Genomic DNA, 25755 nt, shown 5'->3' with positions numbered 1-25755 from the left:
GGCTAAGTGTGAATGTTGCAGTAATGGTCACCTTGATTAGCATTGAATGGCTTTCTCCCACCCTGGACATTCCATAGATAATATTAGATGATATATAACTCACCATTTGCCTAGTTTCCAACAGACCTCTGAGGATGCCTGCCATAGATGTGGGCAAAATGTCAGGAGAGAATGCTTCTGGAACATGGTCATACAGCCCTGAAAAGTCACACAAGCCGGATGGCGCGCGGAGGCCGCTTGTGAGCGCGCGCGCGCCATCCAATGGGCTCCGGAGGAAGAGGAGGAGCCAGAGCCGGATGGCGCGCGGAGGCCGCTTGTGAGCCCGCGCGCGCCATCCAATGGGCTCCGGCTCCTGCGCCCCCCTCCTCCTCCTCCTCCTCCTCCTCTTCCTCCCAGCTGGGAGGAAGAGGAGGAGGAGGAGGAGGAGGAGGGGGGCGCAGGAGCCAGAGCCGGATGGCGCGCGGAGGCCGCTTGTGAGCCCGCGCGCGCCATCCAATGGGCTCCGGCTCCTGCGCCCCCCTCCTCCTCCTCCTCCTCCTCCTCTTCCTCCCAGCTGGGAGGAAGAGGAGGAGGAGGAGGAGGAGGAGGGGGGCGCAGGAGCCAGAGCCGGATGGCGCGCGGAGGCCGCTTGTGAGCGCGCGCGCGCCATCCAATGGGCTCCGGAGGAAGAGGAGGAGCCAGAGCCGGATGGCGCGCTCAGCAGCAGCCTCCATGCCATTAACGAGCGGAGCTTCAGCTCGTAAAATACATGGGGCTGCTGCTTCGATATTTTTAAACCATTCCGGGTTTAAAAATATGTTTTGATATCGCTTCGGATATGCAAAAAATAACGATTTTAATACGAAATAACGAATTAACGAAACGAAACCGACAGGCCTAGTAACCAAAGCATGGACCACCATGGCTAGATCTGGCTTTTCTTAAGTATTAAAATTAGTAGCACTACCTTCACACAGGGACATATTGGGATGGAGTGAGTACTCAGTAAGCTCTGGTCAGTAATGGAATTTTCCCCCAATACTAAAGGGACAAGGTTTAAGCAAATGCCGTGAAATACTGTAATAATTGGAGAAATACGTTTTGATTAATTCTTCATCATGGGTGACTTGTATTAGATTAAAGCACCTTTTCCCCACAGAAGAATTTCCAGTTGTTTACTGATAATCTATATAAATAAAATGTAATGTTCATTTGTGGGATTAACGTAACTCAAAAACCACTGGACAAATTGACACCAAATTTGGACACAATACACCTATCAGGCCAACGAGTGACCATCACTCATAAACACACTGAAAAACACAGTGGAAGAGACTTAAAAAGACAAAAAACAAAACTTACATTACAACACATGCACAAAACCATATAGAATCATAGAATCAAAGAGTTGGAAGAGACCTCATGGGCCATCCAGTCCAACCCCCTGCCAAGAAGCAGGAATATTGCATTCAAATCACCCCTGACAGATGGCCATCCAGCCTCTGTTTAAAAGCTTTCAAAGAAGGAGCCTCCACCACACTCCGGGGCAGAGAGTCCCACTGCTGAACGGCTCTCACAGTCAGGAAGTTCTTCCTCGTATATATAAACACACACACAAACAAACATATACATAAATATATACACGCATATACACACACAAAACACATATACACAGACTGGGCCACAGCAACATGTGGCAGGGGATGGCTAGTAACTGAATAAAAATATATCGGTCCAGCATCCATGTAGCACAGAGTGTACAGGGTCCTGTTTCTATGAAGTTATGATTTGAGACATCTGGTTATCATTGCTTTGCATAAAAAAAACACTAGGCATAGGCCTTTGTGGTTAGCTACTGTAATCGACTTCAACTTATGATAACAACATTTTAATACAGAGTTATTTATGAATATTTAGAGCCAATATTTGCAGGTTCCTGCAAGCTTGTTTATATCTGCTTGTGTAGCAAATCATTTTATCTTGCACGTCAGACATAATAAACATTAACTGTTGGATTAGATTAGCTAACAGGTACCAGATGCTTTGGTTAATTAAAGATTAAACAGGTGATAATTTTAAATATTTATTTCTAAAGGGACACATTTATGCAAAGGTCATTTAAGTAGCAATAGTAAATTCCTGTTTTGTGACTCAAGGAATTAAGATTGATAATTTTTAGTTTCCCAAAACAAGCTTGTTTGGGCTACTACACCAAGTAATTAAATGCAAGGTGTAAACGATAATCCTAAAATTAATGAATTTCAACAAACTATAAGGAATTTAATGATATATTTATCCTGTTGCCAATACAAGAGAAGACCTGGAAACTGTTGACCTTTGGTATATACATTTTGAATTATTACAATGTGTGCTTGGCTAGTTACTTAAAAGGAAGTACACAACAATATTCACACATTACTAAATGTTTCAATGTGACCAAGCAGTAAAGAGAAGCAGCAAATACTGGACTCTTGTGATCTACCCCTTATATTTACTGCCCTACTGGTGTTTTAGCTACTATGCTTCCTAACTTTTAACATACACAGAGTCAGTAATGGATAAGAAACAGAAAGATGAAGGGCCCTTCCACACAGGGCGCATAATGCAGGAGCTCCCACTGTTTTATCAGAGGCATCCAAACTACATCTCTAGTAAAACCAAATTAATTTGAGACAAAGCACGAAAACCCTGCTTTGTCCCAAATTAATTTGATACTGCATTAGACCCGAGGTCCTCCTGAAAGACCTGGGTCTAGTGTAGTATAGTCCCTGTGGGGATAGGCTTGTCGGTAGTCATGGGACTACCGAGGGTCACTCAATCCAACATTCTTAGGTTTTCTGGGCAGAATCAAACCTGAAAACCCAGAGGACGCCAACCCCCTCCCCCCCCCCCCCCAAAAAAAAACAACTGGAAATTCTTCTGTGGGGAAAAGGTGCTTTAAAAATAAAGGAACTTACCTGGCTGCCATTAAGCTACTACCATAGCTCTCCTGGCGATTTTCCTCCTCACCCCTCCCTTCTCCTGGCATGTCATTTCTATGTGCCAGGAGAGATCTGGCAGCAGTTTAATGGTGGCCAGGCAAGTTATTTTATTTTTTAAAGTCTCTGGGGAGGGTTTTTAAAAACCTGGTCCAGTGCGACCTTTTCTGCTGTATGGAGCCAACCTAAGGTTCCCTATAGAAAAACCTATCTATCATGTGTTATATGCCTGGTATAAGTTTTGACATAAACCAGACCTAATTCAAAACAATAGGTCAAAGCTCTATCTGACACAGGTTGATACAAGTTATGCTATTCTTATGCTGAAAAGCCCAGTTTGTTGTAGTGGTTTGAACATTTGAATATGACTCTGAAGACCAGAGTTTGAATACTTCTGGAAAACCTTGGGTAAGTCACTCTTTCTTAGCTTCAGAGAAAGGCAATGGCAAACCCTCTCTGAACAAATCTTCCAAAGAAACTCCAATTTGAATAAGTGCACAGAACTTTACAATGAATGCCTTCAAGATACTGACATACTGATGGAAGAGTTTGATCTGTGGTGTAGAAAATGGAAAAAAGACTACACTTGGAGAAAAATCATCAAATGAACTGGAAGCGTATCTTGTCTGTGATAAACAGTTTTTTTTCTGAATGTGAAGAAATTTCTTCAGATTTCTGCAACATTGCCAGTATCAACAGCTACAAATGAAAGGTGGTTTTCAGCTCTTAAACTTTTGAAAACATACATAAAAAGCAAAATGGGGCAAGAAAGACTGACAAGACTTGTACTCTTGAGTGTCCACAGAAGTTTAATTATGACTCCTGATTTCTGCCAAAGTGTATTGGCACAGTTTTCAAGTGTTTCCAACAGGCATTGTGATATTTTTTTGTAACCACTAAATTACTTGTTGTTGTTCATTCGTTCAGTCACCTCCAACTCTTCATGACCTCATGGACCAGCCCACGCCAGAGCTCCCTGTCGGCCGTCACCACCCCCAGCTCCTTCAAGGTCAGTCCAGTCACTTCAAAGATGCCATCCATCCATCTTGTCCTTGGTCGGCCCCTCTTCCTTTTGCCTTCCACTTTCCCCAGAATAATTGTCTTCTCTAGGCTTTGCTGTCTCCTCATGATGTGGCCAAAGTACTTCAACTACTAAATTATTAACTAAGAGTAATTTTCCATTTTTTTCAGACTTGAAACTTTGTAGGTAAAATAGAAATTTGATTTAATTAACTCTATATAAAATATAAAATGAATCATAGAATTGAGATTATTTTGTGTTATGGATCTAATCTTCATGATTTGCTAAAAAGATTGAAATTGTTTTATGCAACTTTCAAAAAAGAGCAGCTTGCTTATACATCCACATTTCCCCTCCCCATACAAAAGCACATACTTGCACATTGCTCTAGGTAATTTTCTTTTTCTAACGATGGGCTCCCCTGGTGACAGCAAATGTTGCCAACTGTGTGGGTAACATATACTTTAAATTTGAATCCTACCCCCACCCCCCACTGTGATGTACAATTTTTCTGATTGAAACACTGGAAGCAAATTTCCGTTTCTAAGGAGAAACAACATTTTAAAAAAGCTGTGGGGGAAGGATCACTGAGCTGGTGACAAAATTGCCATTCTTACTCCCACCTGCCTGACAATATGCATTAATATTTCGGAGTTTTTAGTAAGCTTATAGTTATCAACATAGAAGACTTCCACATTATGTTCTTTTTTTCATAAAGATTGCTTGGCCAGGATAACTCAGAGGTAGATATAGTTTTATCACACAGGAAGACAAATGGTTTGGCCAGTGCTTCTCATGTAATTATCAGAACCAGGAATTTGAGCATCTACCACTTGATGAAACATTTTGGTTGACATTTTAAACTTCATATTGGGAGCATTAAAAGGAAGAAAAATAATTCAAACGTATTTATGAACATACCCTTCCTAAATCCCCTGCATGTATGTAACATTTGAAAGTATCTTAAAATATAGATCATATTATCTTTATGAAATCTCCTGCCAAGGTCTTAGATGCCTCCTTAGCTCTCCTCCCTCAAACAAGAGGTTTCTAAAAAGTACTATGTTGCTTGAGGGATGTATGATGCCCCCAAATTGCATTTTTAAATGATTTTTAAAAATATTGTTGCCAAAAATCCACAAGGAGGTGGGGAGAAATTTGGATACATTCTGCAGCAGCTCTAGACCTGCAGACTTAGGGCACTTCCATACATCACTAAAACCCATGCCAAAATGGGTTAAAGTATTTATTTATTTATTTTGCATATTTGTATTCCATCCTTCTCACCCCCAGGGCGGTTTCGCAACAGGCATTCATTCATTGCCAACAACCATTATAAATAATAATACAATTAAAACAATTCATTAGAACAATTAAATTACTAAGACATTTGTTTAAAATCATGCAGGTTTAAAATCAAAGTCTGAGTCAGTCCATTGCCATTCTCACAAATTGAATCTTATTCTTGATTGCTGCCTCTACTGATCAAACTCTTGGTCCCATAATCAGCTTTTGAGTTTCTTTCTAAAGCACGGGAATCAATCTGATGTTACTGGGAAGAGAGTTCCACAGGTGAGGGGCCACCACTGAGAAGGCCCTGTCTCTTGTCCTTACAGTCACCTTTGTGATGATGGTGGGATCGAGAGCAGGGCGTCCCCTGCCGATCTTAAATTTTGCAATGGTTCATAGCAGGAGATATGTTCGGACAGGTAAGCTGGGCTGGAACCATTCAGTGCTTTAAAGGTTAAAACCAGCACTTTGAATTGTGCTTGGTAGCAAATTGGCAACCAGTGGAGCTGGCATAGCAAAGGAGTTGTATGCTCTCTATATACCACTCTGGTGAGCAACCTGGCTGCCGACTGTTGGACTAGTTGGAGCTTCTGAGCAGTATTCAAAGGCAACCCCATGTAGAGTGTGTTGCAGTAATCTATTTGGGGATTTAATGAGAGTGTGGACCACTGTGACCAAGTCTGGCCGAAGTAATTAGCTTTGGCATGGGATCTATTCTCCACCCTCTCCCACAACCCCAGGATTTTCCTGCCGGAGTGGCTACCCTGAAGACCCTGATTTACCTCCTAAAAATTACTGAAAAGGGTTCCTGACCACCATGAAGCCTCTCCTTGGGGCATGGGTAAATGGCGCTTGAGGAGTCTGGAGGGGAAAATCCCTCGTTTCCTTACGCATCATTTTCTCATGTCACTAGGATGCAAGAAGAGGCCTGAAAAAGAGGGATGGCTGTGGGGACTCACCCCTGGGTCTGCAGAAGTCCCCACAGGTCCAGTACCTCATCAAGATCAAAATCCAATAAGATGTTTAATTAATGTGGAGTAAACCAGGGATAGCCAGGAATTCACCTTTACGGGAGGCAACATTTGGACGCCTCTGGTAAAACTAAGACAAGTCCTGTGTTTTTGCCTGTCTGGATGGACACTCACATTCAAAAACGAGTCTGTCTTGAGTTTAAAAACATGGCAAAAATTGGACTTTAAGAGGAGACTGAATAAACTGGATTCCCAGCTCTTCCAGCACATAACCCTACTCTAAGCACTAGACCCCATGTTAACCCCTTTTATGGGGACAGTAGAAAGTGGGGAAGAAGACTCCTACTGTATCTTCACTACCATCATTTTGTAGAGAAAGGAGATTAGGGGATTCACAAAGACCCAGTTAAATGGATAGTGTTCTCAATGTTTCTGGAGGCTGTAAATTCATGGAGTTTTTTTTAACTTCTGAATACTGCTTTGGTCATCTTCTGTTCATGTTTTGAGTTATAGAGTTGGAAGTAAGAAAATTGAAGATAAGAAATGCTAAATTGATATTTAATGAGTATTTTTAATTGAGAGAGAATATGCAGCATCTCAGCAAGCGATTGCTCAGAAAAGGTTTGGGAGCATAATGTTCACTGCTTTCTTTTGGCTGATTAGTATGCGAATTTTGCTTTCTGTTTTGTCTGTTTGTTCATTTATTTCTTTGATTATCAACTGCTTTAGGCCAACTGATTATATATTTTTCCCCTTGGGAGGGGAGATGTTGCATTATATAACATATTATTTTTATTATTCTTATTTCTTATATACTTTTTAAAAATGCAAAGTCTTTTTTTAAGAAACAGTCCAAGATATAAAATACAGGATAAGAATGGTGAAGATTTTTTTTTTAAAAGTAGCCTATTTTTTTTTTGAAAAAAACCTGTTTACTGTTTTGTACTTAAGATAGACATAAGAAATGAGACAGAAATAAACAAACACACCAAACATTATAATCCTTCCAGACATACTATAAACAATCAGAGGTTTATTCATCTCTGCATAGAACTAGTAATCACAGAGTTCATGGAAAGTATCTTTTGGGCGGAAATCAAAATCAACACACTTTCTGCACTTTCCAGGATTATTCAAATAGCTAGAGAATGTAAAAACGCGCTCTCTCTCTCTCTATATATATATCAGAATGTCAAACACCGCTATTTTTTTACAAACAATTTACAATCTACACAGAATTTTTGCATGGCCTTCCACTATTGAATAAACAAAGTTTACTTAAGTGAAGTACAAGAAGACAAAGAAGACACAATATGATTACTAAAACCTAGAGATGTCACCCAGAAAAGGAAATGAAAGAAAAATTGATGCTTTGAATATGCTTAGTAAATTTCTGTATCATAACTCATCCTCCTTCACATATTTTGGACTGAAACTCCTATGATTCCAAGACAAAATGGTCAATAGCAGGGATTAGGAGCATTTTTAGGCCAAAACAATGGGAGAAACCTAGGTAAAGGAAGGTCTCCCAAGATATAAGGGAGGAACCAGCATATGAAGAACTCCATTTCCATTTATGTGGTGTCGTTTCCAAAATGCACTCTATTACTGTGCCCACAATGGGTGATTTCAGATGTTAATAATATGCCCACCTACAGGAAGCATGAACGATTTACATTTTCCCCATAAACATATCATTAAATCCAATCAGAAAACCTGTGTGTATTCTTGCACAGATTCAGCACATCCAGTTTACTCCACTATACTAGAAATATGCCATGATTAATCTTAACTCTATGTTATTCAAGGTTCCAGTTTGACACACCTGAAGCTGATCTCAGACATCCATATGCCTGAAAATGATAAGTCATGCTGGTTTTGCAAAATCAGTGATTCTTCTGATTAAAAATACTACCTTCTGTTCAAAAAAGAAATCTGTCCAACAAATGGGACAACTGCCCTGTTTTCCATTTCTTACATCCTAGAATTATTACATCATAGGCTCTCACATGATGTAGAATTAGTGATCATAATTAAAAATTTAATTAACGATTCATATTAATTTACTATTAATTCAATTAATTATAATTAATTACATTTTAGAAAACATTTCTCTGTTAAATGTATCAAATCTTCATAATGCCATTGGCTCCAAATCTCAGGAGCAGCAGTCAACAACAAACATATGTGTACAAGACAATTCTCAATACTTCTTGGAAATGCAGGGACTGAACAAAGTAGATGTCCTTGCACTGTGTCTATAAACTGGTCCTGATATTTATGCCTCCAATAATATAGACTGGTGGGGACAAGAAAAGAACTCAAATGTTAACCCTTATGCAAACTGACTGCTTGGACGCTGCCCTCCATCTTGTTGACAATCAATGTAATTCCTGGATATGAGCAACAATTCTCAAATGGTGAGAAGCTATAACTGAAAAGCAAGCAAAGGCAAGTTTCTGGTATATGCTTACTGCCATCAGCTTACCCGATAAACCTCCTACATCCATCTTCTTCAGATTCTTTGCTTCTAGGATAACAACAGTCAGCTTGCCAGCAGTAGGCACGTATCGAAGGGAGAAGCAGATGTCACCTAGCTTCTCTTGCTGTAACAAACAGTAAAGAGGGCTGTCAATTTTATATCCTTTTATCAAAAATGACATCAAGTTCATTGTTAAAATCCACAATTTAAGTCATATAACTCTTGTATAATTTGATGTCCACCAAATATGTGCTGAACAGGTCAAGCAACAGGAGAAAAGTGATAGTGATTTCTTTGTTCCAAGGATATGAGACCTAAGCGTGAAGCAATGACAACAAAAAAAATCCTTTTGCTTTTATCAGCACCTTTGAAAGTTTACTTATTAATAAACAGCAATAAACGATGGTAAATTTTTTTGGACAATTTCCCACTAGAGCCTTAAATGCCTGTATATAAGACACATGAAACAAGGAAAGTGTACTGTGTGAAACTTACCTGAAAATGCATTCAAGAAACATAACACTGGAAAGTTCTGTGAATCATTGATCTGCTTATGTCTCCCTCTGGGTTGTAATGTTAAGAAGAGCTAAAAATGTTTTGTCAGAGATCTTTTGATTTCTAATATTTAACATTATTCATGTAATTTTCAGACCTGACATTTCAAAATCTGGTGTTTTTATTTACTAAAAATATTTTAATCATGTTCCCCTATTGTGAAACCTCATGGTAGCAAACAGATATAACAATATAAGCAATTTAAACAATTCTGGATAAAAATAAATGAAAAATTTGGACAATAAATGCCTATTTAAATTTAAATACTAGGCATGGTTAGGTACCATCGTAATCTTCGTAATTTGAAAAAAAAATGGAAAAAAAACCTTTTTGAAGCAATTTTGAACTTTTTAAGGAAACCGGATGTCCCTTTGTCCTTCCAAACTAGTCTCGCCATTTTTCTTCCGACTTAGGAAGTGAGTCGGAAATGATTCAGTCCCCCCCCCCCCCTTTCTGGTCCCTGGCCTCAGCTCAAGCCAGAGAAGCCAGTTTTAAACCGGAGAAGGAAGGAATTTCCTCTGCTTGCTTTCCCCCGCTTCTGGAGTAAAGCAACTACTTTCAAAATAAAGACCACCCAATCAAGCAGGAAATAACACTTTCAAACCATTAACGAAAGGATTTGGAAGTCTCTGAAGTTTCAAAACGTTTTGAACATTTTTTTCTGTGAAAATCGGAATTGACATTAGAATCGAACCACCAGCACCCCCTGCATATGAAACGAGTTTTGAACCATGTTTTTTGATCAAACAAGCCTAATAAATACCCCTAAAAAGCTAAAAAAAATGTTTCTGTGTTTTCTATATATGGTATATAAAAATCCAAACTGCTTAAAAGTAATTGTTTTTAATTTTGTTTTAATTTCGTTTATGCTCATTGTGGCATCGAATCATACCAGGGTAAGCCACTTTGAGTCACCTTCAGGCTGAGAAAGTTGGCATAGAAATTCAGTACATAAATAAATAAATAAATACATTTAATGATGCGTTTCTCTAGTTCTGAAAAAAAAAACAACACTTGTGTAAGGTGGGACCTCATGTGAAGGTAATTTCTGTGTACCATGCATTATTGATAATAATATAGATCACTGCATGGAAAGAGAATGTCAATATAGATGAGTGCAGGGATGTCCTATAGATGAGTGCAGGATGTTAATGGTGCCCAGTGGACTGGTCTAGATCAGACTCAATGCTACTGTCTACATTGCCCTGAAGCCATAGGGATTCTTCAAGGTTTCAAGAAAACTCCAGAGCACCTTCCACTTTTTACTAATGTTGGGATAACTGAATTAACTTGATTTAATTTTTTGTACTTACTAAAAATGGGGAAACTTCATGGAGACAGCCGGGGCTACCCCTTTGTCTCAAAATCTCAGTCAGGCTTTCTGAGAGTTCCATATGTTACATATATTAATTCCACAACATTTCATTTCAGAAAGATGTGGCCATTATCTGCCAAAATGGCAGCAGATGCACTATTGTTACAAATGAGTATTTTTGTTTTCCAAAAATTGCTAGCCATTTGCTCACAGTTTGCTGCTAAAAATTATTAGCATCCCTTTTAGCAGGAATATTGGATTAGTTGTGATAGTAATCAGTACATCGTTAGTCCTGTTGTCAGAAAAACAGTGAACTGTGATCATTCCCATCATTCCCAGCAATAAACAGATTGGTTTTAAGAGGCATTTTGTCTTTCATATATTTAGCAGACAACGTTAAGTGTTTTCTGAATAGATGCAATGCCATCTACCAGATGTCAGTAATGGCTAAAAAGGCTTAGTTTTGCTCAGATGCCAAGAATACATCAGTGAGAAACCTACTGCTACAATGGAATTTGCAGCACTACTAAAAGGCCTTTAGCACTGAAAAGGTTGAAATGCAGTCACAAATTACAGAAGCTTTGTATAAAATGGAAAGGAGAATATATCCAGGCTTGAAGACACAAGAAGGATGATGTAAGTAGAAGACCCTGTGCTGTTCAGTAATGATCATTAAGAATACTAAAGCCTGCTGTCTTCTTAGAGCCATGCACAATACTAACCCTGGGGAAGTAACAATACAGCTTTTGGAAACTGCCATATCAGGTTCCACTAAACACTCTAATTGGGCTTTTCAGGTCTCCATAATCTTTCTTTGGCAGACAGCAATCTTTACGGCATATCCAATTCCACAATTAAATACAGAGTACGACAGGACTATCTTGAAGACCTTCTTCTCTGTGCTAGGAAGATTATCAAATAGCAAAGATTGAGATCTTGCCTGAGATCTTGGAATATGCTTGCAAAGTGGGTTGTCTTAGGTCTTGTACTGTGAGAAAGGCAGGACATATACTAAATAAATACTAAAATAAAATAAAGTCACAGTCAGTGGAGGAGATGGTGGGTGTTTTCTTTTCCTTTCTGTTTAGTTTAGGTTGGCAACAGAAGCTGGCAGCTTTCAGATACATTCTCATCTCTTTGGTCATCAAGAGAGGCAGGAACTACTCAGCAATTTGCACATGCCATACAACATTTATTTGTCCAACTTCATTTTTAAAGTTTGACAACCACTATAAAACAATAAAACCCCCAAACTGGAGGTATAGCTTGTGAGATAATTGCAGATCCCTGTTGGGCTAAGAAGTACTGAGTAGTGCTTCTACATGGATGATTATCTCACAGAGGTGCCTTATCATAATTATAATATGCTTTCAGCTTTTGGTACACATAGTTTGCTTTAGCCAACTGCTAAACTTTCCAATTGCATTAGATCTGTCCAACTGTGAGGTTCACAGAGGTCAACTTCTCCTTTTCAAATGTTCCATTGCCAATCTGAAGACTCCTGCTTAAGCAGCTCTGTAATTTCTTTACAAATAAAACCTCTGCCACTAAACAGAACAGACAAGAATTCAAAGCTTTAATAGGCAGCTCCAGAACTGTTTCTTCTTTACAATAAAGGACCATTTAAGGCCCATTTAGTCAGAAACTGACCTGTTAGGGGGGAAAGGCTCCAAGCTTGTCCATTTTAAAAAACTGGATAATATAAATATTATTTTCTCCCTTACTATTCATATTTATCCTCATAACTAAGACAATAAAAGATACAAAAATAGTCTAATTTTGTTTGTATATACAGTATATACATTTGCAAAAATGTACACTTACATATAGACTAAAATTATTTCTATATGCATTTATAAAAACATACAATAAGCTTATTATGGTGTCATTGTTGATATTATTATTATTATTATTATTACTACTTGTTTTGAATGAAAAACAATGACACCTTTCCAAATGCTAAGTAAATGCTCCAAAACTATCATAAGGAAAGAACACACACTTTATTTTCTAGATCAGACTTCATCACATTAGAGAAAAAATCCACTTAAAATCCAGTTCCTGCATCCTGCAGAATTCTGGGGTTTGTAGTTTAGTAAGGCTGTTAAAGGCTCTCCCCCAAACTACAAACCCCAGAATTCCTCAGGAGACAGAAACTGGATTTTAAGTGGATTTTTTCCTCTAGTGTGATAAGACCATTGACAGATTAGTATTCCCTTCGATAACCAATTTCATGCTACAAACTGGAGCTGACCTTAGGATCTATTTACCTACTTGCCTGTCTTTGATATAAAATGTACAAGCCTCTGTAAGTCTTTCATCATTTACTCTATTTATATTTTTATTATAGGTGTATTTTTGTTGTGAAGTTATGTTAAATATAAATCACTCTGAGATTTTATTAGATTTAACAATATGTGAGTATTCAAGTAAATAAATAAATAAATAAATAAGCAGAAACTAGTGGCTCCGATGTACAGTTTAAAATGCATTCATCTTTAATGTAGATATTTTCACCATAACTGTACATTTTCAAATTTTATGAGTGAAACATATAATAAACTGGAAGGTCAATTGTATTTGGGTTTGTGTTCCATTATGGGAGGTACTAAATGAATAATCTTATGCCATGATGTGGACCCAAGAATTCTTTATCCATCCCTAGCTGCAGTTTGTATTCACATGAATTGGGCCAATTAACCTCCTACAGAGAGCAGATTGATCATTCTGACCATCATATTCTGTGTGAGTCATTTTGTACCAGCTTTTCCCTTCTAGGCTTCATAATTATTTTAACAATTTCTAGATAGCACCTTTATCAAAGACAAAATAAAAGAAATACAAAATGAGATTAGTGAGGGAAAAGGAATTAAGTGCCATCATTATGAGTTGAAAAGTCCCACTCCACAGTCATCAGTTTCAAAGTGATTACAATCAACTGCTTCATACAAAAAGCGCTTGCTAAAGGTGCTTGAGGTGGAAGCTCGATGCTAACACAACATCTTCAATTCAAAACACATGGCCATGTTTAAGAAATTAATTTCCTTTTACTTCAATCAATATCTTCTGACCCAAAGAAAAAGGAAAGCTATTGTCCAAATTAAAACAACCACCACTCAAACAATGAAGAACTGTCCACATTAACAAAACAAAAGGGGGGGGGGGCGCAAAATGGTGTTTTCTCCTTCTACCCATTGTCCAAATATTCATATTACTATAGCCAGATGATGCCATTTTGTTCCAATTGACCACTTCGCTTCTCCTCGGCACTTACTCAATCACATTTCTAAATGTCACTCACGTTTATGCAAGGCACTGTGCAAAACAAAATTAATTTAACTCAGAATGGCACATTAATATTATTACTTTTGACAGCATGGAAAACTTATTAACTATAACATGCCACAAGGCTCCTCTCTGTGAGAGCAGTTTTAAGTGCAACACTAAAAGAAAATGTAATAGATTCTCAGGATTTTCTTTTCAGATTACCAGGCATTATAACAAGTCAAACATCAATGCCTTTCTGTAATTATGGTACAATTATATGACTATTGTAGCTAGTCTAAAGATAATCTTTGTCCTATTGTGTCAAGGCTTGACAAGCGATAATAAGATGCCCCAGCTTGATCTTTAACACCCCTCCCCCGAATCAGAGCTATATACGCATTTAAAGTTTAGGTAATACATTTCACATTATCAGGAGATTGTCTTGCAATCTAAAAGCAATTGTAAATACAGCTTGGAAACTACACTGCAAATCTGATAATGCACAGGCTAAAATCACAAAAGCAGGATAGTACATCTTTTATAACTGAAGCAGTATGAGCAAATATTTCCTTCCAGGACCAGTGTTAATCTATAAAACGTGGAGCAAAGTAAGAAGAAAGTTCTTTCTTCTAAAGGTATAACAGCTCCAAGACATGGTAGCCATGTTGGAAGGCAAAGTTATAGTTGAAAAAAACCTTCTTCTTTTTTTTACTGAGCTCTTGTACTATACTTTTGGAAAGCAATATGCAGGTATACAATACAAGTTCAGTAAACTCTTGGAACTTAGGAATACTGAAACTTGACAGGTTGGTATGATCAAGCTTCATGTAATGGTTTGAGCACTAGAATGTGATTCTGGATACAAGGGTTCAAATTTCCACTCAGCCATAGAAATCCACTGGCTGATCTTGGGTAAGTCACCTTCTCTCAGTCTCAGATAAAGACAGTTTCCCAGAGAACAAATTCACTCTAGCTTCACCATAACTCGCAAAAAACATGAAGACACACAACATCAGTTTGACACTATGCTATGGAATTGTGGAAGGTGTACTTTGACAAGTCTTTTAGCTTTCCCTGCCAAAGAGTGTTGGTGTCTCACCAAACTACAAATCCCAGGATTCCCTAGCATTGAGCCATGGGAGTTAAAATTGTGTTAATCACAGTGAATAAAATGGGTGGGGAACACACCTGTTTCGCAGTGTCCATGACTTTGTCATTTACATAAACACCAAACAATTTAAGAAGAATTTACTCCAAACAAACTCTTGATGTGATCAGACACCCTTTCTTAGAAGGGATGAAAACATGTGTGCTTATCCTTTACATCTCTATGTCACTGATATGCAAACATTTATTTGAGAATGCTGAAATGTTGAGGGATATAATGCCACATCATAATAACATTTCAGTGTGTGAATGGCCATATACTACAAAGATGGATGCAAACATCAGCAATGCAGCTTTTTCTTCATTTAACTTTCTTCTAATAGTTTTCTTAAATGTTAGACTTTCTCCCTCTGTAGTGAACATTTTTATTGCTCTGTGCATGCATGCAAGGATGAGAATCAAAGTCTATACCTTATCAGGTACAAGAGGGGAATAGCTGCTTACCTTCAGAGCCACACCTCTTGGGAAATGTGCTGTACAAGATGGCCCACTACAAATATCACATCAAATTGTTATTTTTTTTTTAAAAAAAATAATGCTTGTGAAAGGTCTTCCATCCCCAGGGCATTTTTTTGCTGAAGATTCTGAAACTGTAAAGTCTGGCCTGAATATTTCACAACTCAGGGGAACACAAAACAAATGCTCCCCTGCCCATGAAGCAGTGATGGTATTTTGTTCCAGTTGTCAACACATTCCCAATAGACAACTGAAAGAGAAAGTAGAGTGGGATGCCTGTTGCCATCTGAGCTGTTCTGTGCTTCTAATAAACCACAGAGAATGTATTCAGAGGAGTAGATATGTTAAGGACCGGTTGGTTTATTTCCACCCAAACTTGATTTCAGGGCTAGTTTATTCAATCAAAAGCTTTAAACACAAAAGGTTTGAATGAATGAAGCTACTAGTTGTGAAGTTAAGAATGTAGCTACCAGGTTGTGAGTATGCAAAATGAGGGCTTAGTCTCTCCAAATAAAAATTCTGACCTCTCAATGAAATTTCTCTTCAGTCCCCTATTGATTTCTGAGTAAGGAAAACTATTATGGTGAAGCAGCATTGGCATGGTGTGGTAGCTCGAGTACTGGACTAATTAGAGCATAAGACCCATGGAAATCCACTAGGTGACCTTAGGCAAGTCAAATGGAGAATGGCCTATGAAAAAGAAGATCTTCACACAACTTTAATGATTTCCCATGAAAATAATGTCTCATAGCTAACAGAAAAGAAGGCAGGATGTGGACTCACAACACACTACATCAAGGACTCAGCCCACTTCATTGAAAAAATCAGCAATCTCAAGCTAAATACAAATGACAAACTGATCAGCTTTGATGTGGTGTCTCTATTTACCATGGTCCCATTTGCAGACACCATGGCACTCATCAACCAGAGGTTCCCAGAAGACATCACGGCGCTGTTTCACCATTGCCTCACCACCAGCTATTTTCAGTGGGACAATGAATTCTACGAACAGAAAGATGGAGTAGCTATGGGGAGCCCTCTCAGCCCAGTCATAGCTAACTTCTACATGGAACAATTTGAAAAACAAGCTCTTGAAACAGCAACCAAAAAGCCCACTATATGGTTCAGATATGTGGATGACACTTTCACCATTTGGAGCCATGGAGAAGAAGAACTCAACAGGTTCCTGGAACATCTTAACAGCATCCACCCTAACATCCAGTTCACTATGGAAAAAGAAAAGGAAGGATGATTGCCTTTTCTAGATGTCCTAGTCATCCGTAAACCAGATCAACAATTGGGTCACACCGTTTACAGAAAACCCACACATACAGATAGATATCTACATAAAAACTCCAACCATCACCCAAGTCAAAAAAGAAGCACCATTAAAGCCTTGGCAGACCGTGCAAAAAGAATCTGTGAACCCCACCTCCTCCAAGATGAACTGAACCACCTCAACTGGGCTCTACAGGCCAATGGATATTCCACCTCAGACATCAGAAGAGCTGAAAGACCAAGAACAAGCCACAAGAGTAAAGATGAAGATCCACCCAGAGGAAAAGTGTTCCTGCCATACATCAAGGGAACCACTGATCGCATAGGAAAGCTGATGAGGAAACACAACATACAAACAATCTACAAACCCACCAAGAAAATCCAACAAATGCTACGTTCAGCAAAGGACAAGAGGGATCCTCTCACCTCTGCAGGAGTCTACCGTATACCATGCAGCTGTGGACAAGTCTACATAGGGACCACCAAACGCAGCGCCCAAACAAGAATCCAGGAACATGAAAGGCACTGCAGACTACTCCAACCAGAGAAATCAGCCATAGCAGAGCACCTGATGAACCAACCTGGACACAGCATTTTATTTGAGAACACAAAAATGCTGGACCACTCTCACAACCACCATGTCAGACTACACAGAGAAGGCATTGAAATCCACAAACATGTGGACAATTTCAACAGAAAGGAGGAAACCATGAAAATGAACAAAATCTGGCTACCAGTATTAAAAAATTCTAAAATTAAAACAGCAGAGAGAAAAACAGGCAGGGACATCTAAGCACCTTTCATCAAGAGTTTGCTCCAGGCACAGTCAGCCCATTGTATGCTAATCAAGGTGGTCAGTTGAAAAGATTCACACCTAGCCCAACTTACAAAAGCCTTTTGCCTCACCCTGGTCAGTCCACAGATATATAAACCCCCTTTTTCCCAGCTCCAGCAGACCTCTGAGGAAGCCTGCCATAGATGCAGGCGAAACGTCAGGAGAAATGCCTCTAGAACATGGCCATATAGCCCGAAAAAACCCACAAGAACGAAGGCAGGATAGTTCAGTCCCACCTCCATTCATCCATGTTATTTTTCATTGTGTAGCAACTTATTTTTGTAGAAGAATACTCAGACATGGAACTGAATGACCATTCTTCCAGAGTGCTTTAGCTGTGTATTTCTGTATGTCAGGAAGTTGGACAGAATTCCTTTCCTATGCCATTATTTTATGATTATGTGAAATAGCCTCTACTGCCTGGTTTCTATTTGCATATTATTGTTTTTATATGTATCTGGATAGTTGCCTACTTATGAAATACAATTAATTTTTGAACCAGATGTTGGATTGCTTCAGAATACAAGAAAAATGCCATTTGGTCATGTATCATGTGCACCCATAAGGTTTTTACACATGGAAGCAAGAAAAGCAGATGTGCAAGTTATTTGCACAAACAACTGAATTATTTTCTGTGACACATGAAGCTATCTTCATATGAGACAAAAAGAAATAGACCAATGGTAGGAAAAACACTGTAGAAAATTGGCCAAATATTTTACATATCATGACCACACTTTTAAATAAGAAAACAGAGTACATATTTCCTGCCAATTAGCAACTGTACTGACAGCAACCTGAAACCCCTTTCCTATGCCAATCATCTATAAACATGAAACTCGAATGAAATCTAATGGTCTCTCAACTGTAGGTAGCATCTTTTCACATAGAAGTATTTCTTATTCCTTTCTCCCTGTGTGCTTATTAATAATGAATACACAGCAAGGAAAAGATTACCAGAAGAATCACCAGAACAACTGTCTTCTTGTTCCTTCTCTTGTGTCACAGCAGATCCCTGGTTTAGAAAAAAGGATTCAGAACTGTGGATATTGTGTGACTTTGAGATTTTGTTAAAGTTATCCATGAGGGCTGAGGGGGACAGCAGGAATGAAGAAAAATAATTTCCGTTCATATTGCAGCAGTATTTGGTCATATAAATAGGGGCTGCCAGCTAGAGAGTTTGTATAAACTGTTTCTAATCCAAATCAGGAACTGAATGATAGTCCAAATAATAAAGCGGAACAATAAAGAAGGGAAACTCAGAGATCAAATAAAATTTGCTTCTTCTGGAGGAGAGGTTGGTCAGCAGATTTAGTGTAACAAAAAAGGAATTGGTAGTCGAGTAGCTACTTTGATCTTCAAATGCTGCTCTATTTCTGACAGCCAGATGACAGTGGGTCCCAAGATGATGAACATCACACTGTTCAAATATTTTAAGTTTCCCTCCACACCTTTACAAGACAGCAGGCATTATTGTCATTCTTTTCTATTGTATTATTTTTTTAAAATTAAATCCTAGTACTTGTGTGATGCAAAAAGAATTGGTTTGAGAAACCATATTCAAATCTAGCCAATGTTTCAACAAGATTACTGGTTGATGCTGTGGTTATATAAGCCATTTCATAAAGGATTTTAGAATATTTTTGTAAAGGCATCTTATGCAGCAACATAGAATACAGAGAATGAAATGTTTTGTTAGTAAAAACAGATGAAAAATCTAAATCTTAAAGCCAAGGAGGCTAATAACAAGAACAGTGAGGATATATACATACATAAAAATAAAAAAATCTAGATGTAAAAAAATTAAAAATTATACACACATTTTGTAATGTGTTGAGACAAGAAGAATGGGCGGGGGGCAAGCAAGGCATAAAACAAAAAGGAGGAAATAAGCAGGTACTCAAAGGGCTATTTGGTAACAGAGTAACCATGTGCAGATTTATTCAAAAGTTGATCTTACTGTGTTCAGTACAATTTATGCCAGCATACACATGTACAGAATTAAAGCCTTAAATAATTAAACAACTTTTGTGCAAAACCAAAAACCACAGAAATGAAAAGTACTGTATATACTCATATATAAGTCCAAAAGTTTTAGTCAACACTCACCCCACAAAACCCCCTGGGTTGACTTCTCCATGGATCAATATAAGTACTGTACCTTAACTCTTGTAATAAGAAATCATTGCCTTCTCTGAGGGATGAGAGCTGAGAACTTAGTCTGTCCTGGAAGAACTTAAAAGTACCAACCCTCTCCCTCCATCAATATGCTACTTCTGACCTTTTTTTTGTCTAGATGGGAAAAAGTGTTGGCCAATAGCTGCCTCCTTGAGGCGGCACTGGTGCTCCCCCCTCTCTCCAGAATGACTTCTGAGTTATCCACAAGATACACACACACACACAAAATCTTGATCCCTAAACCATTCTTCAACATATATATGAGGTCAAGTTATAAATGGATGTATACTGTTATTAAAAACCTTGGTTTTCTACATTTATGTCCTTTTTTATTTCTTATTCATTGGTCATATGCTCTCTTCCATAGAACCTAGTTTGAGGAAACTTAAGTCCTCTGTTTGATGACACCCTCTGTTTGAAGGCCTATCCAGATGTCATTCTGCATTTTCATAAAGAACCACAAAAATAGCTTTTCTCGTTGTCATTAATGCCTGAACAGTAAGCTATCCTCTCTTCTCTGAGTTTATCCTGTTTCTATTTAGATAGCTTTATTATTTCCATTCATACATATGTGTCAGAGCACAGAAACTTTATGCCAAATGGTCTTTTTTTGACAGTGCATTTTTCTTCTTTTGTTATAATTAAACAACCACTCAATTTAATTTAGATTTTATTTTAATGTGTCAACTTTATTTTCCCCACCCTATTATTACTTTATTGAGCTTAATATCATATTTGTGACTATTGGGTAACTGACTACTCTAGGCCAGGAATAATGGAAAAGGGAAGGATCATATGTTAAAAAGGAAAAAAAATCTACATTTTCTTCCAAAAATATCAAGATGTTCACCGGGCCCATATATTGCCATAGAAACAAGCTTTTGCATAGCATAATGCTGGCATAGTTTTGTGTTTGTGAACAACACCACCAGGTTTCCTTTATTATCGGGGATATACTTAATTTAAGGGTTATAAACCTTTTGCTTTCATACTCAAAGAATGTTGTGCTAAAAAAATTGCTGCATTTTGTGTTGTGGATAGAAATGTGTTGATTGTGTAATTTATGAATGTAGATAATGTATTGTTTAGTTAATGTTTGAATTGTGATTTTATTGCTATTGTTTGTGTGGCACATAATGATTGCCGGTTGTAAGCCACTCTGAAGTCCCCCTTAGGGGGTGAGAAGGGCAGGATATAAATGTCCAAAATAAAATAAATACAATTTTTTTTCACAGAGAAATAGGTTAAATGAAAGCAATACATTCATTTTGGTATTTATGTAGAACACAAACTTGTTAATAGAGCTGCTTTTTGATTGACAACCCAGCATGTCATGAATTTTTATTGTCTCTAACTGGAATTTAAAAACATGGGAACACTATTTATCTTGGTAGAATATGAAAAACAGGGAAATTAATGTGGATGGCAGGTAACTCTAATGGCACATTTCTGCTTTATCCAGGCATTTGCTCTTGGTTCTTCCTGGAGGAGGAATAAGGTTCACCAGACACCCTAATACTGAATGGGAGGAGACACTAGACCACAGAAACTGGACTCACAACCACCTCTTAGACCACATTAATCATCAGACAGTCAGAAGAATAAATGATAGAGCATGAAGGAACAACTTTGGGGTGGATATGGGAGGATCAGAGAAAAGTTCATGCAAGCATCTGCCCAGAACTGTGCCTGGCTGAAAATAGAAATGCAAGAACCTCATCACGAAGGCTAGACAAAGCATGCTGCTTCACCTGGCTTCGGCAAGAAAAGAGAGAGGCACCAGAACCAATCTGTTATCCCATGCACAGCTCCCTCTTGGTGACGCTAACCACGTCACAGGTAGTATCACTCTTCTATAGAGGATCTTTGCGGGCTCCATTGGAGCCAGAACAACATGGGAAGCCTCTATATTGTGGGGGAGGTGTCCAATGATGCTTCCACCCTGGCTAGGGGCAAGGCCACTGCCACCAGAAGTCATACAATGTGGTGCCATTGCCGGTGTGGGGCTTCATCCAGAAGACAGGGTGGAAGCATCCTAGGTAAGTGTGATGAGATCATAATTTACACTAGAAGGGATCGGGATAGATGGAGGTGATGAATTCCTAAATCCACCATAAAACAAAAAAGTACACATGCTGGCAGAATTTCAAATCACACTTGCAAATGTCACCAAAACAATAGCACAGCTTTTTTTTTTTTTTGCTCTTGCTGAAACTCTTGTTAAAGAAAAAAAAGCACTACTGTAAGTCATTTCATGCTTGCATACAAGCAACCCCCCCCCCCCCCCAAACAACCAAAACCTTATGATCTTTGATTTTTTAATGGAATGCCTATGTGTGTTGAGAAACCTTTCCTCATTGAGTAACAGAAAATTTGCAAGTATGTTTCACATTCCTGGCTGCGAAAACTAGGAAGTATCAATTTTGAGTTCCCATAAAAGCTCTTAGTGTGAAACAAGCTGTTGTATCACAATTTCCTTTCCACAAGCTCCTATCATGGCTTTCCCCCTGAAACATGGATACACACACAAACACACACACACACACACACTATATTTATAGCCCGCCTTTCTCAGCCTTACGGTGACTCAAGGCAGGTTACAGGTTGGCACAATTTGATGCCATACATCCATAAAAGTGCAACTAAAAACCATCAACATAACAATATAAAACACATATAAAAACATTTTAAAAACATCCAATAATTGGTGTCATCTTGTTAAAAATGTTTCCAGTAACATCGTGTAGCCATTCCATGTTCATCAATTCATAGTTCCATGTTATCTATTTTGCTGCATTCTCAAAAGCTTACTCAAAGAGCCAGTTTTTTTACTTTTTTTTCAGAAAGTCAGGAGGGAGGGGATGATCTAATATCCCTAGGGAGGGAGTTCCATCGCCAGGGGCCACCACTGAGAAGACCCTACCCCTCGTCCCCGCCAATCATGCTTGCAAGGCAAGGGTGATCGAGAGCAGGACCTCCCCAGACGATCTTAAGCTCTTAGATGGTTCATAGGAGGAGGTATGTTTGGACACACACACACACACACACACTTTCCAAAATACATCTCCCAACATCCTTACCACTTTCCTAGGCAGGTTGTGGATAATGGGAGTTGCAGCCCAAGAAGAAGGCTAAGATATCTGGCTGGTTAGAAAGACAGCCACGAGTTGCAGCAAGCTAGATCTGGGTGTTGATTGGAGTTGAAGCCCAGGGAAATCTGCCGTTGTTGGTAGTTGCAGTGGCCAGAGATAAATGCAGGTGGGCAGTAGAGCCACTAGAAGGTTGCCATGGAGAACTATATCACCAGTACTGGCATTTCATTATAGTAAATAAATCTGCTTACTTAATCAAGTAAGATGACTGTGAAACACCTTTAAAAAAATCTATAGCAAACTCAGTAGAATTACTGAAAGCATGAGACAACCAAGCAACATGACTGACATATCAGAAATGAATGGCAAAGAGCTAGCTGTTACCCCAAGAGGTCACTAGAGGGTTGCGGGAAAAGGCCATCAATAACCCCAAGAGGACACTGGGGGGTTGCAGGAAAGCACCAGTTGTTATCCCAAGAGACCACCAGATGGTTGCTATGGGAACCTATATCACCTGGATTTGCTTCTTGGCAGGGGGTTGGACTGGATGGCCCATGAGGTCTCTTCCAACTCTTTAATTCTATGATTCTATGGTTCTATGGATTTGGTCATTACCCGAGGGACAAAAAATGTATTGTTTTTTCTTTCACTATGGTGAAAGAACCGTCCCTACGATCATAAAACTAACAATTACTTTTACTATCATTACAAAATGCAAACCTGGGCAATGCCAGGTACATAAACTAGTAGTAGCAATAAATACGAATTCAAGAAAACTAAGCCCATGAAGTGCTTGGTGGATCAAAATACCACCTTGAATCTTCATCCTGCTATAGCCGGGAAGGAATAAATTACCCCTTGAGTACATCCACTCAGTTAAGACAGGGTGCAAGTATAGGATACTAAGTTCTCATAATGGTGTAATATTTTTTTTATAATTTTGTAAAAATATTATCTTTAACTCAATGTTATTATAGATCAACCAACAGTATATTTTTTGAAACTAAACATTTGAAAATGCTTTCTTTTACCCAAAATATAGTTAGTTAATTTGATAGATGCTTATAACTTGCTGGAAATGTGAAAGAAGATGAATTATTTTCTCTGTATCTTATAATACTGGGGATCACCTAAATGAAATTAATTGATAATTGAAATTCATGTCATTTGTCAGTTAATTTCATTTACCTGATCCACTGGTTCTGGTGAAATAGCTTGGATGACATTTCTAAAATTTGAAGAAACTCTCAAGGACAGGCCTAAGAAATAGCCATGACTGACATGAGACAGGCATGACAGGCATAATAAACTTCACTGAGTTGAGGTGGAAAATAGATGAATACCATATCAGAGGCTCAAATTGCAGTGGGGTTTGTAACCTTTGTATCATGCTCGTAGTATCAGTTGCCAGAAAAAAAAATACAATAATGGACTAGTCTCATGAAGATTTTCATTTTTTGTTACAATAACCTTCCTGGATAGGTTATGACAAGAGACCTATCTTATATTTTGCAGTATAAATTCCCAATAAATCTGTTCTGAAATATTCTAAATCACGTGTTTCCTTACACCGTACAACCTGTCGAAAACTGTTACAGCAATTTACAAAAAGAATCCAATTACTACTTTTTGGTTTTGGGCTTTGCACAAGGCATTTACTTCTTTTTGTTTAATAAATACATTCTGTCTATCATAGCAGCAGTACAAAGTGCTTTAAATGTCAGTTCAGCAAGTAGTTAAACTAAAGTGAAAATACAACAAGATCTGAAAAGAGGCTAAATGGTTACTATGGTAATGTCTGACATGGTCTAAATTGGCATTTAAAAATTGGCAGGAAGAATGCGAAGAAAATGACTAAGCTTTCTCTTTCTTAAACTACTCCTCCTAACTCTTTGTCTTTAACCTTTTCAGAAATGCATATTTTTCTTTCTATTACTTTTGGACACAACCCAAGGCAAAATCCTTTGGCAGAAACTCCAGGAAAATGAAGGACCTCCTGGCATTTACATTTATACCGTTAAGGTCTGTATTAGGTTCAGGGGTCTGAGGGGTTTTTTTTGGTATTGTTTTTCGCTATTTGATAATGATAAGAAAAACAGGGGATATTTGATAGCAATAATTTCGGGGAGGGGGGTGGTTGCAATGGATTATATTTACTTCTACTAATTCCCAATTAAAAATTCCCCTTCATATGCAAAACAATTATTTTCAAATCACCTGTCATCAATAGTTTTGAAGAACATCAATAGTTTTGAGGAACACTAGTAAAAAAAAAAAACACCCAGTAAGTGGAAGTTGAAACAATTCAATGAGGACAAGCATTCTAGATAATATCTGAAAATATGTTAAAAACAAGTATTTCAAATGTTGAAAAATCCTGTCAAGAAGAATCCTGGAATAAAAAGAATCATTGCACCTTGGGGTTTATATTTCACAACATATGCATGTGGTTGTTTTGCACAGAAAATAACATTTTCTGTAAAAAAAAAAAAAGCACCATTTTAGCACAGAAATATTTCTTTTTAGGAAAACCAAAATTTTCTGCATAGAAAACTGATTTTTGTGTGTGTAGAAAAGCATATTTATGCATTTAAATATTATTTTCTATACAGAAAAATGATGTTTCCTGCACAGAATGATGTGTTCTGTGAAAAGGAACCAAGTATGAATTTTGCGCAAGCAAGTCTGAAATTGTGAATACAGTAGGTTCCAGAAATTGTGGTTTTGAAGACTTTCTTGCAGCAGGAAGAAAATTGCTGAAATTATTTATCATTGTCTTCAAGAATAATAAAAAAACTTACTGACGAATTACATTCCTATCACAAAGTGCTGAATTGGTACTGTTAGGGATGGAAAACCATTAAACTAGGGCTAGGGTGATTGAATGGAAT

General features: G+C 38.1%; 1 protein-coding gene across 6 annotated transcripts in view; it reads right to left on the bottom strand.

Moving 5' to 3' along the window:
- SYT1 (synaptotagmin 1) overlaps nucleotides 1–25755 on the bottom strand; it is a 399960-nt gene that overhangs the window by 43655 nt on the left and 330550 nt on the right. For all 6 annotated transcript variants that reach the window (XM_060777410.2, XM_067469111.1, XM_067469113.1 and 3 more), the window contains one exon: nucleotides 8728–8845. In XM_060777410.2, the coding sequence (XP_060633393.1) occupies nucleotides 8728–8845 (118 nt within the window). The remainder of the gene's footprint in view (nucleotides 1–8727; nucleotides 8846–25755) is intronic.

Source organism: Anolis sagrei, chromosome 5 (assembly GCF_037176765.1).
Source record: "Anolis sagrei isolate rAnoSag1 chromosome 5, rAnoSag1.mat, whole genome shotgun sequence".
Lineage (NCBI taxonomy): Eukaryota > Metazoa > Chordata > Lepidosauria > Squamata > Dactyloidae > Anolis > Anolis sagrei.
This window is presented reverse-complemented; position numbering and strand designations above follow the sequence as displayed.